At 41.9% G+C, this 18,382-nt stretch overlaps 1 protein-coding gene across 6 annotated transcripts in view; it reads left to right on the top strand.

Annotated features, from left to right (window-relative positions):
• The window catches only part of LOC135222048 (protein kinase C, brain isozyme-like), a 548,910-nt gene that overhangs the window by 408,625 nt on the left and 121,903 nt on the right, over window positions 1-18,382 (top strand). For all 6 annotated transcript variants that reach the window (XM_064260187.1, XM_064260186.1, XM_064260188.1 and 3 more), the window contains exon 5: window positions 10,870-10,998. In XM_064260187.1, coding sequence (XP_064116257.1) covers window positions 10,870-10,998 — 129 coding nt within the window. The remainder of the gene's footprint in view (window positions 1-10,869; window positions 10,999-18,382) is intronic.

Raw genomic sequence — 18,382 nt, forward strand, 5'->3', positions numbered from 1 at the left:
TGATGCAGGAAAAGAGATAGATGTTCGAGCAATGAGATCAGAACTCTTAAAAAATATCACTACGATTCGCGTTATACCGCCACTCGAAACTTGAGACAACCAATTAATCTGGAGATCTCTGCTGTATCGTAATATTTTTTGCTTTTTTTTATTATTATTCTTCAAGTAACGGAGAGATCCCCTGCCTTCCCTACCCCCACCCGGGGTGGACAAGCAGTTTTGCATTTGGAGGGTGGATGTGTTATGCCTCCTCAACCTCCTCGATCCCTTGCCCACCCTGCCTCCACCCTGGGTGGACAAACAGATTTGCAGTTGGAGGGTGGATGTGTCATGTCTCCCCAACCTACATGATCCCCTACTTACCCCGCCTCTACCTGAAGTGTACTAACAGGTTTGCAGTTGAAAGGTAAATATGTCACATCTCCCCAAACTACTCGATCCCCTGCCTTCCCCGCCCCACCCCGGGCGCACAAACAGGTTTGCTCATTTGATTCTCCAATCAGCGAACCGCTCCTCGATTGTTGGAAGCAATATCCTGTTATCGAATACGAGTATATATATGAAAATGGATAAACCCCCAGTTGGAACACTGCATCATCCACAAAAATTCATTGAGTTGTTTCCAGCGACAAATCGTAAATATCTCTCTCTCTCTCTCTCTCTCTCTCTCTCTCTCTCTCTCTCTCTTCGTCTGTTTTATTTTGTGTAACATCCTGGGACGCTCGTTCCTACGCACGTGTTAGGGATAAGTGAGTGGTTGGTAAGTCATGGAAAAGTAGTAGTATAAAAGTGGGGGATTGGCAAGTCAAGGAAAATAAAAGTGGGGGATTGGCAAGTCATGAAAGTATATAAAAGTGAGGGATTGGCAAGTCATGGAAAAGTAGTGTAAGAGAAAGTGCCGAGTGCCCCACAAAACCGTGATTCTAGCAGCCCCGAGAGGAGACCCCGGTTTCCACAGGGCGCTCAGGGACGGCCCATAGCCCCGAGCGAAGAAGAAGGAACTGCGGGGAGTACAATCTCCTAAAATAGGAGGGAATAAGCGGACTGAAGAAACAAAAAAAAGAAGGACTCAGGAGGGCTTAGGGGGAGGAGGGGAGATCAGTAAGGAAGATAAGTAAGGGAGATCAGTCATGAGACTCGTTGCTTTCCATTCAGGGGCTTCTCAGCAATCAGCGTCTTTTCTCTCGCGTCCTTCAAAAACCACCAGATGAATGGTCGTATTAGGTCGGTTTATGTGCTCGCTCGTCTTCACTCTCTCTCTCTCTCTCTCTCTCTCTCTCTCTCTCTCTCTCTCTCTCTCTCTCTCCACGCACTTTTCTCAGCAGGAGAGGAGGAGGAGGAGAAAGTGGACGAGAGCCCACACAGGGCCAGAGGTGGGTAAATACTATAATCCAAGTCGGGCTCCATTTGGATGTTGGGGGCGAATCAAATAACAGAAATCAAGAAATGGGGAGAACTCTGCAGAAAGTTCAAGTGGGGAATACGAACGTTTCTGTCGATTATTATTAGAATTATTATTATTATTATCATCATCCAGAAGATGAAGCCTATTCATATGGAACAAGCCATCAAAAGGGGACCCTTGACTTGAAATTCCAGCTTCCAAAGAATATTCTGGTGGCTCATTCGGGAGGAGCAACAGAAGGGAATACCGAAAGAGATGATGAGTCCTATGAGAAATAGATAAATTAACCAGTAAATACAAGATTTGTATTAAGGTAGTAATGCATTGCATCTTCGCTTGAACTTCTGAAGAAGTTCCAGTTGCGCGACATCCCCTGAAGGGAGGCTGTTCCAGAATCCAGCGGTGGAAGGAATACAGGACCTCTGGAACATTGTAGAAGTTCGACAGCGCTGAGGCACATTTATTCCATACTGGTGCTGCTGTTGAGTGGATAGATTTCATGGAAGTCCTGAAGAGAGGAGAAGGCATTCTCTATCAAGAGGAAGTTAGGATAATACAGAGACTATTGGTTTACGAAAATACACTTTAACGTAGGAGAACAGGTCCTGTTTAGAAAAGAAATGAAGGAGTTTGGTGCTGTTGCAAGGGATACGTTGGAGGAGGAGGAGGAGGATGATGATCCTGAGAAAATAATACCTGGAGAGACACAGCGTCCGACAGGGGAACGCGGAGAGGTCTGGTGCGAGCGGCCATGGGCCACCAAGAGACCCGAGAGCCACCGGAGTGCGTGAGTGGGATTCTCTTCGGGGACTGGATACGCGAAACAACAATCACGATCGATGGCTGTTTTAAACTGAGGAAGTGAGAGCCGTCGGCGGAGGAGCTTCATCCATCACGAACCATATATCACAGCGAGCGAGAATGAGAGGAAAATAAATGATGCCATCCCCTTCGGAGGAGCATCTGGGAAGCCTCAGCCTGTGTTCTCGGTGTCAAGAGGGCGCTCGGGTCCTCGGGTGGGTAATACTCAACACCCTGAGAGGGAAAACATCTCTACAGAGAGCTCTCTTGAAACTGTTCTGCCGTACGCCATTGTGGATTTGTTTCTCCGTTTGAGGACTCGTGCTACTATGAAGTATTTTCTCCTTTTATTATTATTATTATTATTTTTATTATTATTATTATTATTAGTAAGATGAACCCTATTGATATGGAACAAGCCCACCACCAAAGGGGCCACTCACTGACCTGACATTCTTGAAGCTTCCAAAGAATATTAAGGCGTCCATTCGAAAGAAGCAACTGAAGGTACAGAGAAATACTTAAAGGGGAGATCAGTTGTTAAGAAATAAAAAAATAAAAAAATAAACGGCCATTGAAGGATATTTTTTCCAATCTGATGCTGAGAGGAAGACAATCATATTGAAATAGGAGAAAAATGCTTCAAGGTTTACAATGAATGATTTGGAATAGCTTAAGCGTTGTAAACATCCAGTATATATATATACACACACACACCCACACACATATATATATATATATCTATATATATATATATATATATGTATATATATATAAATTGACTCACATTAGGATCGAACCCAGGGCTCTCACATGAAATGCAAGGGCGCTTCCAACTGACCTTTCGATCCCAACGTAAGTCAGAAATTTATATTTGCAGGCAATATGAATCATTGTCTCCTTATTCAAAATGATTGTCTTCTCTCAGTATCACATTTTAAAAATGTCTTTCAACGGCTGTATATTTATTTATTTGATAATTTCTCTCTCTTTTTCTAACAACCGATCTTTTCTCTCTCTATTTCTCTGTACCTTCATTTGCTTCTTTCTAATTGGGAAGCTTGAATTTCAATAGGGTTCATCTGAATAATAATAATAATAATAATACTTTATTAAAAGTAATGGCTACTTCAGCATCGTTACACTTGTAGAGATTCTTCTCTATTTTGCGAATAGCGGCTTTTTCCGCCGTGCTACTTAAACAGGCTAGTTAGAGCGCCTATAGAGGTCATGGTAAATACAGGGTCAAAATAGGTGTATATATTTGAATTTTACAGATAAACTATGATACCATAGTCATCAAGTCATTAACGATTTTCTCTCTCTCTCTCTCTCTCTCTCTCTTTCTTAAAGCGAGCTTTCGTCTGGAGCTGCCAGACATCCTCGGGCTGGGGAAGCTGAGGGTGGACTGATCTTGGGTGCGGTGTCCGTCCTCCTTATATCTGTGGCTGACAGCAGGGGGTTCTGCCCCATGCTTGTCTCCTATTGGCTGGTGGCGGTGATCTTGTTTTCATTGGCTGCCTGAGCCAGGTCTCAAGCCACTTTCTTCGGGCCGATGGTTGCGTTGCAGCATATCCTGCAGCCGCCTGGACCTCCTAAGCGGCGCTGTAACATTGATGGGCGTTGCGCTACGCTGTGGGACGTCACGGCTACTTTGATTTCCATCGGCTGCAGGAGTACCTCGTTCGGGGGCGTTGTCATCCATAGAGTTGTCATGATCGGTGGTGTCATTGTTGGTGGCAGGTCTTCTCATACTCGTAGGGAGGAGAAATTCTTCCTGCGTCGTATTCAGATTAGGTTTTATTTGCTGGATGAGTAGCGCCTCCAGCAGGCGCAACCGACGGGCATCAGGGGCCTTCCCGATGATCTTCGTGTTCTTTATGATGACATCTCGGGAGATGGCCTCGTGATGTTTGGTGCGGGGCGTGATTCTTTATAGCCCCCTCTTGGGCGTGGCACGAGAGTCTCTTCGACAGTCGCATGGTAGTCATACCTACGTAGGCGCCGCTGCATTCGCGGACTGGGCATGTATACTGGTACACTACATGCGTCTGTTTCAGGGGTTCTCGTGCCTGTGGAGAGGGGTTATTTTTCATAAAAAGATCGCGCGTCCTCCGATTCTGGTAATATATGATTAGGTCGATATTCTTGGTGTCGTCAGTCGGGGATACATTATCAGAAATAATTTTCTTAATGGCGTCCTCTTCTTCACGGTAATGGGAACTCATGAAGGCTTTGTAGTACAGCTTGATATTATCCTGGGGGCGGGGCTGCGGGCTCTCACTACCGTACCATTTCTCCAGGGCTGTGCGGACTTCCTTGCTGATTAATTTATTTGAGTACCCGTTATTCACAAGTACTTGGGAGGCGCGGTCGAGTTCCTGGTGAGTGTCCTGCCAGGTTGAGCAGTGGGAGAGGGCCTCCTGACGAAGGCCCTGACGGTGGTGCTTTTGAATCTGGCGGGGCACTCGCTGTCTCGTTGAGGCAAAGTCCTAAATTGGTTTTCTTTGTGTAGACTGAAGTACGGAGACCGTCTTCCGTCTTGCTTACAAGGACGTCGAGGAAGGGGAGCCGATCGTCGGAGCTGCGTTCGACTGTGTAGTTCAGCACACTACACTGCTGAAATGCTTGACGGAGGGCTTCTACCTCATCCTCGGCGTCGACTTGCACAAAGATGTCGTCAATATAACGTCCATATCTGCGGGTTGCTGCATCCTGGCAAAGACCCTTTCCCCTTCCACGGTGCCCATATAAAAGTTAGCGAAGAGAACCCCCAGTGGGGAGCCCATCGCCACGCCGTCCTTTTGGCGGAACATCTGGCCACGGTGGGTGGAGAAAGGGGCCTTCTTCGTGCATATCTCCAGCAGCGTACGGAGTGAGGCTTCCGGTATGTTGAGGGGCGCCGTCGACTGATTCCTGTAGACACGATCAAGGATTATATCTATGGTTTCGTCGACAGGCACGTTCGTAAATAGGGACTCTTGCTCTCGTCAGACAAAATAGCATCCAGCTTCTCGTGATATTCGGCAGTATCAATCAAGACAGCAGCCTTCGTCTTGATTGATACTGCCGAATATCACGAGAAGCTGGATGCTATTTTGTCTGACGAGAGCAAGTTCGAGCGCCTGACGAGGAACCCGACAGACGACATCAAGAGGGAGGCTAACGGAGTCATCAGCGCAGTGAATGCTGCAACAAATGCTGTGCACCTCCCGCCCATACAAGGAGACTACAGCCTGGGTTATTTATATGGCAATGTAAAAACCCACAAGCAAGGAAACCCCCTCCGGCCGATCATCAGCCAGACGCCCGCCCCTACGTACGCCTTGGCTAAACGCCTCAACCAAATTTTGACCCCTTACGTCCCGAGTCGGTACAGCCTGCAGTCTTCGGCAGAGTTCTTAGAAGCCATCAAGGACGCCCCTGGTACCGGGATTATCGCCTCGCTGGATGTAGAGTCCCTATTTACGAACGTGCCTGTCGACGAAACCATAGATATAATCTTGATCGTGTCTACAGGAATCAGTCGACGGCGCCCCTCAACATCCGGAAGCCTCGCTCCGTACGCTGCTGGAGATATGCACGAAGAAGGCCCCTTTCTCTCACCCACCCACCGTGGCCAGATGTTCCGCCAAAAGGACGGCGTGGCGATGGGCTCCCCACTGGGGGTTCTCTTCGCTAACTTTTATATGGGCACCGTGGAGGAACGGGTCTTTGCCAGGATGCAGCAACCCCGCAGATATGGACGTTATATTGACGACATCTTTGTGCAAGTCGACGCCGAGGATGAGGTAGAAGCCCTCCGTCAAGCATTTCAGCAGTGTAGTGTGCTGAACTACACAGTCGAACGCAGCTCCGACGATCGGCTCCCCTTCCTCGACGTCCTTGTAAGCAAGACGGAAGACGGTCTTCGTACTTCAGTCTACACAAGAAAACCAATTTAGGACTTTGCCTCAACGGAGACAGCGAGTGCCCCGCCAGATTCAAAAGCACCACCGTCAGGGCCTTCGTCAGGATGGGCCCTCTCCCACTGCTCAACCCTGGCAGGACACTCACCAGGAACTCGACCGCGCCTCCCAAGTACTTGTGAATAACGGGTACTCAAATAAATTAATCAGCAAGGAAGTCCGCACAGCCCTGGAGAAATGGTACGGTAGTGAGAGCCGCCGCCCCGCCCCCAGGATAATATCAAGCTGTACTACAAAGCCTTCATGAGTTCCCATTACCGTGAAGAAGAGGACGCCATTAAGAAAATTATTTCTGATAATGTATCCCCGACTGACGACACCAAGAATATCGACCTAATCATATATTACCAGAATCGGAGGACGCGCGATCTTTTTATGAAAAATAACCCCTCTCCACAGGCACGAGAACCCCTGAAACAGACGCATGTAGTGTACCAGTATACATGCCCAGTCCGCGAATGCAGCGGCGCCTACGTAGGTATGACTACCATGCGACTGTCGAAGAGACTCTCGTGCCACGCCCAAGAGGGGGCTATAAAGAATCACGCCCGCACCAAACATCACGAGGCCATCTCCCGAGATGTCATCATAAAGAAACACGAAGATCATCGGGAAGGCCCCTGATGCCCGTCGTTGCGCCTGCTGGAGGCGCTACTCATCCAGCAAATAAAACCTAATCTGAATACGACGCAGGAAGAATTTCTCCTCCCTACGAGTATGAGAAGACCTGCCACCAACAATGACACCACCGATCATGACAACTCTATGGATGACAACGCCCCCGAACGAGGTACTCCTGCAGCCGATGGAAATCAAAGTAGCCGTGACGTCCCACAGCGTAGCGCAACGCCCATCAATGTTACAGCGCCGCTTAGGAGGTCCAGGCGGCTGCAGGATATGCTGCAACGCAACCATCGGCCCGAAGAAAGTGGCTTGAGACCTGGCTCAGGCAGCCAATGAAAAACAAGACTCACCGCCACCGCCAATAGGAGACAAGCATGGGGCAGACCCCCTGCTGTCAGCCACAGATATAAGGAGGGACGGACACCGCACCAAGATCAGTCCACCCTCAGCTTCCCAGCCGAGGATGTCTGGCAGCTCCAGACGAAAGCTCGCTTTAAGAAAGAGAGAGAGAGAGAGAGAGAGAGAGAGAGAAAATCGTTAATGACTTTGATGACTATGGTATCATAGTTTATCTGTAAAATTCAAATATATACACCTATTTTGACCCTGTATTTTACCATGACCTCTATAGGCGCTCTACTAGCCTGTTTAAGTAGCACGGAAAAAGCCGCTATTCGCAAAATAGAGAAGAATCTCTACAAGTGTAACGCTGCTGAAGTAGCCATTACTTTTAATAAAGTATGCTTGAGAGAGGGTCTGCTTCCTAAGTACAATAATAATAATAATAATAATAATAATAATAATAATAATAATAATAATAATAATGCCTGCTGGGATCCTTAGTTTCAGTCACCCACGTTCGACTTATTTCGAAAAAGAGCGTTTCACTATTCAGGACCCACTGGCTTTACGGTTTGAATCTATATAACTTGCTCAGATATGCTGGAACTTGTGATGTTTTGTCAATACAAGATAGACTTTTGGTTTTCTGTAAAAGAAACTATAGTCTGTGCTGCCCTCAGATTTTAAAAACTACCGAGGTTAGAGGGCTGCAAATTGGTATATTGATCATCCACCCTCCAGTCATCAAAAATACCAAATTGCAGCACTCTAGCCTCAGTGATTTTTATTCTGCTTTAGGGTAAAGTTAGCCATAACCGTGTTTCTGGCAGAGGATATAGGATAGGCCACCAACGGTCAGTGGTTAATGGTTCATGGGCCACGGCTCACACAGCATTGTACCGAGACCACCGAGAGAGAGAGAGAGAGAGAGAGAGAGAAATCTGTTTCCGATGGCCTTGATTATACGCTGTACCATTTTCTACTTTTTGGTTTTAGTTTTTTTTTCCCTCATTTTTGGGGGGAGAGAAAACTGACTTAAACCAATTGTTTTCTGTGAACACTCCTTCATGAATATTGCCTCGAGACATAGTTGGTGTTTTGAGATATTGTATGTGTAGTTTTTTGCTTTTTTCGTGTTGGTGTATTTGATATTTTTAGATTGGCGTGGAGTAAATACATATATGATAATATATATACGTATATATAATATATATATATATATATATATATATATAATATATGTATATAATGTATGTATGTATGTAGTATGTATATATATGTTTATATATATATATATACACACACACACATATATATATATATATTATATATATATCTATATATATATATATATATATATATATATATATATATTAATACATATGTGTGTGTATTATGTATATATACACATATTTATACAAATATAATTATTTAGCACACACATACATCACGCCTGAATCTCCATTAATAGAAATATCATTTTATCCACGTATTACCCCTGACAGTTTCAGCAACGCCCTGAGGGGAGGCCTTTTCAAAAGACGAACGAGATCACTTATCAGTTTGTCTACAGCTATTTATTTTTATACTATTTTGATTTGATCTTCGAAGCTAAAACTGGAGATTGAGTGCTCCACCACAGTTCTGTGTCAAGGTGTGAGCGGTAAATGAGTTCAAATTTAGCTTACTTGGGGGGTAAGCCGACAAACTACTTTATTGCTGTTGTTGTTGGTGGTGATGGGGGTGATGGGAGGGGGGTTAGGAAAGCCCTATGGAAGGGCCTGAAAAGGTCTGAAAAAGGAGTTTGGCGGTGAGTTAAAGATACGGAAATTTTAGCGGAGGATATTAATGTTTATTTTTTTAGAATAACAATGTAAAAAATAATAAATAATGTGCATGTTAAACAGTACGGAACAATTATTTAAGATACGATATAGCTTATTTTCATTGGTGAAACAAGGCTCTATTTGCCCATATATTTGAGCACGTTTTAATAGAATTTTAAAATTTAGCAATATAATGTTTACAACTTGTGTTTGAGGGGAAAAAGTCGCTTGGGTTCCGAGTAAGCTTGAGGTCTGATCACTCATTGTTATATCTTAATTTGACCTTAGAAACTAAGTGAAGGTCAAGTCATCCACAAACAAGATGTGGAGGAAGGGTTGTTAAATTTTCAAAACTAGATCGTCTCAAAAGTGTCTCCACTGGAGCCAGGGCGACTTTCCCAATAAAAACTCCATTTTATAAACTCTCGCGTCTGAGTGATGGCCCCCCGGGGCGGGGGGTGGGGGGGGGGCAAAGTGGGGGGAAGGGTGACCGAAGATATGAGCATCCGGCTCGAGGCGACTCCATTCTATATTTGATTTGATTTTATTTATATAAAGTTTTTTTTTCATCATCCTGCCGTTCATAAACTTTCGAGGATTAAATAAACAAAGGATGGACTAGCCGACCTTCATCGATTCTTTATCAATACTGACACTAAATCTTTTTTTTTTTTTTTTTTTTTTTTTTTTTACCAACAGTTTATCCCCTCGCCCCCCCCCCCCCCACCCCCCCCCCCCCCCCCCCCCCCCCTCCCTTCCCTTCACTTCTGTATTATTACTTGGTATTCCCTTACGCAATGTTTCTTTGTGCTTCGGTATATGTATGTGCTCGTGAAATGCAATTATATATATATATATATATATATATATATATATATATATATATATATATATATATATATTATATATATATATATATATATATATATATCACAGCTTGGATGTATTCAGGCTATGATAATTTCACTGCTTTTGGAATGAACTATATTTAAAATCCAGTAGCTTTTATATGTGTATATATATATATATATATATATATATATATATATATATATATATATATATATATATATATATATATAATTTCTATATATATTCTTGCTTTTTTGCAATTGTGCCAAATCGCACGTTCGTGATCTATGGAGATATATCACTTAATGAAACGTTGGAATAACCCTTGAACTCCTGATTTCTAGGTGTCCGGTAAGTTTGGCTTCATCATGTCGAGTATAACTTGACCACTGGTCTGTGTCATTATTCTCGCATTTCATTCTAATGCTTTGTATTCCAGCCAGACGGTCCCGCGAGGTAAGTATCCGCATGCCATCCCTGTGTGGGGAACCTCTTTCGTCCCCAGAGTGTACGAAGGAAGGGCGTCACTCAAGGGCCCCTTCCTGCTGCTGTAACCCCTTTCATTCCTTTTACTCTACCTCCGTTCATATTCTCTTTCTTCCCACTTGCTGTCATCAGAGTTTCTCGTGTATATTTTGCAAATTGTATATGATTCTAATAATGATTTCCTCTGTATATTTTCCACTTATTTTTTTTTAATGATTCCAGTAATCATTTCCTGTGTATATTTTGCGCATTTTTTTACTATTCTAGTAATCATTACCTCTGTATATTTTGCGTAATTTTTATGATTATAAATTTCCTGTGTATATTTTGCGTATTTTTTATGATTGTAATATTGATTTCATTTGTATATCTTCCCCATTTTTTATGATTCTGATCACAATTCCCTCTGTATATACATATGTAGAATCTACTGGTCAGTTTTGCCAGAGACATAACAATATGTAACTGTAACAGCCACAAATCAGCATCTAATAACGATATCTTCGGTCTGTCGTCCTCAATGTGTATGATTTCTAATTCTTGATTCCATGTGTCTGTTCGGCAGCATGTAACATGAACGTCCACAAGAGATGCACGGAGAGCGTCCCGAATTTGTGCGGATGTGACCACACGGAGAGGCGCGGACGCGTCGAACTGAAGATCACCTGTGTCGGAACGAAGTTGACTGTCGAGGGTGAGTAGCGCTCTTATAACACCTACTTAGTCTATATATAGTTTGAACGCCGAGTTATGAACGGCCATCTATAGTCTCTTGCCTCATATGAGTATGCTTGCGTGTCTCCATTTCGAGGCCTTTCGGTGGCAGTGGTGAGTGTTTGGTGTGCGAATGAGTCTGCCTAGAGGTAGTGTAGAGTCTGTAGACGATCCTCTTGTCTAGTGGCTTGGTGTCGTGGGATGCAAACTCGGATGTTGCTGGTTCGCGTCTCCCCCAGGCCGATGAAAAATCACCGGCTCTCCATCACGATCTGTTACTGCTGCTGCTGCTGCAGCGTTGGGGGGTCTTTAGCGGTGGGAGGTTGGTACCTACATTCTTTGGAAGCTTGGATCTCGAGTCAGTGGCCCCTTTGGTGGGCTTGTTCCGTGTGATTAGGTTTCATCTACTGAAATAATAATAATAATAGTAATAATAAGCACAAGGTAGCATTTATGAATGGTCATCCAATATGCTCTTGGGTGTGTCTGTGTCTGTATTTTGATATATTTCGGTGAGAATGGCGACTAGTTGGTGTGAGTATTAATTATTCTGCCTGGGTAGTTTTTGTAAGCACACGACACCGAGTAGGACATCACTCTTTCCCAGGTAACTTCACGAGATCAATTTGGGGAGGGTTGATTTAAGGTGAAGGAAACGTCGCCGTGAATTTGACAGGTGATTCGAGACGTTATTCACGATGCTGGGAAGAGGGGAAAACGAAACAAAGAAAAATCGAAGCCAAAGAAGCAGCTGACTATTCTAAAAAAAACATGTTCATATATTCTCGCGAGACTGATATAACTGGGTTGGTGTGCATATGTTATTTACGTGTATCAAAAGGCTTTACAACCACCAGTCCGTCGTTTTACTTTTCCTCGGTGGCGGCATTTGCCTTTCTTTGTGAAATCATCGCGTTCCATATCTTCGTGATTCAGTAACCATCCAGTTTGTCTTCTTTTTCTGTCTTTCCTCATTGACAGCCAAGCGCGCGAGCTGTTCCTTCCTCGTCGCGTCTACTCCTGGAAGGTTGGAGAACTTCTGTTCTACGACCTTCAGTTCCTCGTTGGAAGAGTGGTTTACGCGCTCGGCTACCAATCCGGTGGTCCGAAGTTCGATTCTCGGCTCGGCCAACGAGAAATCAGAGGAATTTATTTCTGGTGATAGAAATTCATTTCTCTGTATAATGTGGTTCGGATCCCACAATAAGCTGTAGGTCCCGTTGCTAGGGAATCAATTGGTTCCTAGCCACGTCAAAATAACTAATCCTTCGGGCCAGCCCTGGGAGAGGTGTAAATCAGCTCAGTGGTCTGGATAAACTAAGATAGACTTGTTTATACGACCTTCAAGTAACCGAATCACCCTTATTTCTTTTATCGAATAGTCTTTTTATTTAGTTATGTTCGCCGTTCTGTGTTTTGTATACACAGCTCTTTTATCTCTCGTTGCCTTCTTCTTTTTCCTCTTTCTTGACATTCTATAGAGTGCTCTGTTGTGTATTTCTTCCTGTTGCCTTGGGTGGGTTTATTCCGAGTACCTTTCGTTAGCGGTTTCTGTATTCCCATAGAATGGAGCTTGGCTTAGCGTCGTCATTCTACCAGTGTTCCTTGATTTGCTAATTATTATTATTATTATTATTATTATTATTATTATTATTATTATTGAGAACATAGACCCCATATTCGTATGGAACAAGGAGCCCACCAAAGGGGCCACTGACTTGTTGAAATTCCGGAACCTTCCAAAGAATATGAAGGCGCTCACTAGGAAGGAGTGAGAGGAATCGAGGGAAATACAGAAAGAAGAGATCCCAAAGAAAAACAAAAAAGACAATTGAATTAATAAATAGATGAAATGTATTAAAATCCAAGTGATTTGAACTAATGAAGAAAACGCGGACGTCTATAGATGATGAAACTACTGCGCTCACGTTCTGTTGGAGTAGAAAGAAAGGATAAATGGATGAAGCCAATGGCCTATCTTCCCCAGGTCCTACGTGGGCTAAAAGGGAGTTCAGGTGTTCGTTTTGTGTTTATTGGAAAGAATGATGACCTACTTCCACACAAATAGGATCCTGGAAAGGCTGGTGACTAATTACCCGCTACGGAACACCAATAAATAGCAACTTCAGAAGTTCCAGCCGAAGATGCAATGCATCACTGCTACCCGGATCAAATTCTCCTTGGATTTCAAGTTTGCTGACGTTTTTATCTGTTGATCCAAGTGTTCATTAACCTGATTTTCTAGTAAGTGATCTCCACTCTCTATAATACCCATTCCGTCGCCTTCTTCTGTTGGTTCTTTCGAATGAGCACCTAAATATTCTTTGGAAGATTCTTCAAGAATTTCAACATGTCATTGGCCCTTTTGGTGGGCTTTTTCCATATGAACAGGGGTCTTCATTTTCTGAATAATAATAATAATTATAATGATAATAATAACAATAGTACTGTTGAATAATATGGCAGAATTCAGTGAATTAATCTTATATAACTATCTTTTATATTTTTTTATTATTCTTAATAATTGGCCAATATTCATATTGAGAGAGATCTGAATTATGCTGAAAGTGGAATTTTATTTAGAACAGGAATTTTATTGGTCAAAACTGGTATTGTCAGTATACTGGAATACTGATAATACCAGTTTTGAATAGTAAAATTCCTGTTCTAAATAAAATACCACTTTCAGCATAATTCAGATTTCTCCCAATATGAATATTGGCCAATTATTAAGAAATATCGCCGAAAGAAAAATAGAAAAGATAATATATAAATTAATTCGCTGAATTCTGCCATTTTATTCAACAGTATTATTATTATTATTATTATTATTATTATTATTATTATTATTATTATTATTATTATTATTTTATTATTATTTTATTATTATTATTCATTCGAAGATGAAGAACCCTATTCATATGGGACAAACTCACCAAAGGGGCCACTGACTTGTTGAAATTCTTGAAGTTTCCAAAGAATATTTAGGTGTTCAATCTAAAGACGCAACAGAAGAAGGCGACGGAATGGGAATTACAGAGAGTGGAGATCACTTACTAGAATAAAAGATGAATTAACAGATGGATAAACAGATAAAAATCTCCAACTATATCTCAGTAACTGCAACATTTCCCTGCACTGTTGCTACACTTATTGTTGAAGAGAGGAGATTCCGCGTGATTGAGCCTCCGCTCGTCAGGGAACCTCGCACACGGATACACTTCCTTCCTTTTTAGGAAGGGGGGGGGGGGGGGGGGGTTGTTGCCTTTAGGCCTCCTGTTCCCAATCAGGAACTTTTCCCGTTAAAGGAAAGAAATAACCCCCCCCCAGAACCAAAAATAACCCCCCCCCCCCAACAACAACAACAACAACAGCAGCAGCAGCATCTCTCGTCTCTCATTTATTTTACCCTTTTGATAATGGGTAAGGTTTTTTTTTTTTTTTTTTTTTTTTTTTTTTTTTTTTTTTTTTTTTTTTTTTTTTTTTTTTTTTTCTCTTTAATTCTTGGTTCATTTTCTCTGCCCTGTTGGAAGGTTTGTGTCGATGTTTTCTCTGTAAGCAAAGTATTCTTTATATAAATATATATATATATATATTATATATATATTAATATATTATACTCATTTATACATAATATGTGTATATATTATATGTATATATATATAAATTATATATGTATGTAATCTATAATTATATATATATATATATATATTTATATATATATATAATATATATAGATATATATATATATATAATTCATACTTCATTTAACAATATATATATTGTATATATATGTATAATATATAAATATATAGATAGATGTATATATATATATATATATATATATAATATATAAACTAATTTTAGACGTGCTTTAAAAATCTGTCCATATAATGCTTCCTGTGTAGATAAAACCAGAAAGAGGAGTTCAGGAGTGTTAAATTCGGTAGTTATAAAGACGAGATATTTTGGAATATGTGACTACATAAACAGATAAAAAAACTCGAAGATTAAAGAAAGCCTAACAAGGAATTCTATTGTGTGTTGTGTGGAGGCGCTGTTGACCATCAGCAATGTTTTCCGTCCGCCCTCAGGTCTTGAAAACTACCTTAAATAAAACAAAAACTACCGAGGCTAGAGTGCTGCAAATTGGTAAGTTGATCATCCATCCTCCAGTCATCAAACGTACCAAATTGCAGCCCTCTAGCCTCGGCAGTTTTTGTTTTATTTAAGGTGAAATTTCCCCGTGGCTCGTCCTTCTGGCATCGCAACAACATAGCCCACACCGCGGCCGGCTGAGAGTTTCATAGGTCGCGGCTCCGAAAGATCTATTTTCGGCGGCCTTGATTTGACGCTGTACAGAAAAAAAACTATTCTACTGCGCATTTCTTACCTGTTGGTTGGTCGCGGTGGTTGATTGTTGACCCAAATCGTCATCATCTTTCCTCCCGATATCCCTACACTAAGGGGTCGGTTGCCTGGTGCGCCTTTCCTTACAACATCGGGCAAGGTTTACTATTTGGCAAAGGGATTTTTACGACCGCGTGGCGGTGGGCCTATGGCCTTTGACTCAAAAAGTAAGACTGCGAGGCAGCCGCTGTCCTTTTAGTCACCTTCCACGACACGCAGGACCTACGGTGGTGGCATTCTTGTTACACCCCTACCGAAGGGTGGCGGTTGTTGACCCAAATGCGGTTACTTGCACAGTATCCTTATGGCATCTCGAATATGTCTTTCAATATGCAACTCTCATCATTTCTTTTCTTGATGGCATTATTATTATTATTATTATTATTATTATTATTATTATTATTATTATTATTATTATTATCATCCAGTAGATGAGCCGTATTCATATGGAACAAGCCCACCACAGGCGCCATTGTCTCGAAATTCAACCTCTCAAAGAACATTGAGGTGTCCGTTCGAAAGAAGCAACAGAAGGTAAAGGGAAATACAGAAAGAGAAGATCGGTCACTAGAAAAACAGACATTAAAATTGTATTAAGTAAATAAATAAAATGTCAGGAAATTATTGATAGAGAAAAGGAGGTAGCAATGCATCGCAATACCATGTATAAGAGGCTAAGGTGAGGATGTGTCATTGTTCATGATGCGACTGGAATGGAATATTTCGAGTTTTGTGACCTTTATTCTTTCGTATTGATTCAGGTGGTTGCTTTTTTTTTTTTTTTTTTTTTTTTCAGATGAGAGAGTAAGCAATATTCACTTTGTTGTCAAACATTGGTTGCTTAATGCCCCGGGAGCACTCAGCCGTCATATCCCCTTTCGGTTATTTGAAATTCTTTAATGTGAGTCTCTCTGCTGTTGATGGGATGTGTCAATTTATAGGATTCAAAGGTTAGGTTTGTCCTGCAATAACGTCAGATCATTGCAGTCTTTTATAGACACGACGTTGTACTCGTTAGGCCTCATTATATTTATAACAACGATAAAATCTGTGCAATCTGTTTTAAAGTCATTTGTCCTTCTTCTACTATAACTAGCAATTTACCAATCCTTCCTAAAAGCACATTCATCTGCTTCTTCATATAACTGACCCGCTGGTGTTTTTTTAACTATTTGTAAGATAATTTCGTAAAGTAACTAAGTCTACGGGCATAACCAGCCCTGTTTCACGGCAGAACCAGCTCCGTTTCAGGGAATCCCTTCTCACCCCCACCCCTTTGGAGGGGGGAAGGTAGGATGAAACCCCAATTAGAAACCATCTTGGGGGTCTCCACTATAACCCTGCCAAGTTTCATGCCCCTCAGACCAGCCGTTTGGCCGTGATTGAATGACAGACGGACGGACAGACATTACGCTTCTTTTTAGACAAAACGGTTCGTTGTGGTAGGTTTCCGTTTCCTGATTGTAGCAGTGATGACTTGGACCATCGTCGGATGGTCTCTTGATTGTCGCTTTTTCGTAAGCTGTTTTTCAACAGAGATCTTTCACATTCACGATTGATCCCTGGTCACCTTTATCTGCCGAGAGAGAGAGAGAGCAACCAGATTTCACTGAACAGCAGAAGCACCAATATGAAGTCAATGTAAATGTTGCCTCCTCGCTGCTGTCGAACTTCTCCATCAAAAGTTCCAGAGGTCCTTTGTTCCTCACACCGTCGGACTCTGGAACAGCTGCCCTTCAGATGAGGTCGAGCAATTGGACTCCAGAATTCAAGCGAAGATAAATTGCATTTCTGCCCTAAAACAATTCTTCTTGTATATTAGTAATTTACTTATATTATTATATATTTATTTATCTATTTATTTGTTTGTTTTACTAATATCTGATTGCCTCTTTCTGTATTTCCCTTTACCCTCTGTTACTTCTTTCCAATGAACGCCTTTGCATTCTTTGGAAGCTTGAATTTCAAGTCAGTGGCCCCTTTGGTGGGCTTGTTCCTTATGGATAGGGTTCTTCATCTGAGTAATAATAATAATATGGTGTTGTTTTCAATGACTTAACCTTTCATTTTCAGGGGGTGTGTGGGTGGGTGGGGGGGGGGTGGGGGGGGGGGGGGGGGGGGGGGGGGGTGGGGGGGGGGGGGGGGGGGCTCTCTGATGTCATGAGTATATTAAAGCGACCGACGACATTTGAGGAAGTTCCGCGTTCGTTAGTTTTTCATGCCATCGACCCAGTTGCATTTCGTGAGCGTCCCTGAGACTTTTGCCTGCAGCCGCCTGTCGGGAGATGCGTAGGCCAGACCTGGAATGATTCCGTCAAGAGCTTTTGGGGGAAAGGTGGCATAGCTTTTCAGCCAAAACAACGCTGAATGGGGGGACAAACAGGTTGAACATTCTAACAAAGTTTCTTCGGCGCCATCGAGTTTTCTGCTTACAGCTAATAATGATTTATGAAACTCTCAGCAACAGCCCGGTGGTGACCTGTGCTTTCGGTGCCAGGCGCACGCTTATGGCTAACTTTAACCTTAAATTAAAACAATAAAAGCCTACTGAGGCTACAACATAGCAACTTGCAGCACTCTAGCCTCCTCAGTAGTTTTGAAGATCTGAGGGCGGACGGAAAAAAAAGTGCAGACAGACAGACAAAATCACTGCAATAGTTTTTTACAGAAAACTAAAAATTCAGGTTTACTGAATGTGTGTGTGTGTGTATATATATATATATATGATCTATATATATATATATATATATATATATATATATATTTCACCACACACACACACAACACACATTCAGTAAACCTGAATTTTTAGTTTTCTGTAAAAAACTATTGCAGTGATTTTGTCTGTCTGTCTGCACTTATATATATATATATATATATATATAATATATGATATATAATATTATATATATCTATATATAATATTAGTAGTATATTAACACATACATAAATAC

This window comes from Macrobrachium nipponense, chromosome 3, assembly GCF_015104395.2.
Source record: "Macrobrachium nipponense isolate FS-2020 chromosome 3, ASM1510439v2, whole genome shotgun sequence".
Taxonomy (NCBI): domain Eukaryota; kingdom Metazoa; phylum Arthropoda; class Malacostraca; order Decapoda; family Palaemonidae; genus Macrobrachium; species Macrobrachium nipponense.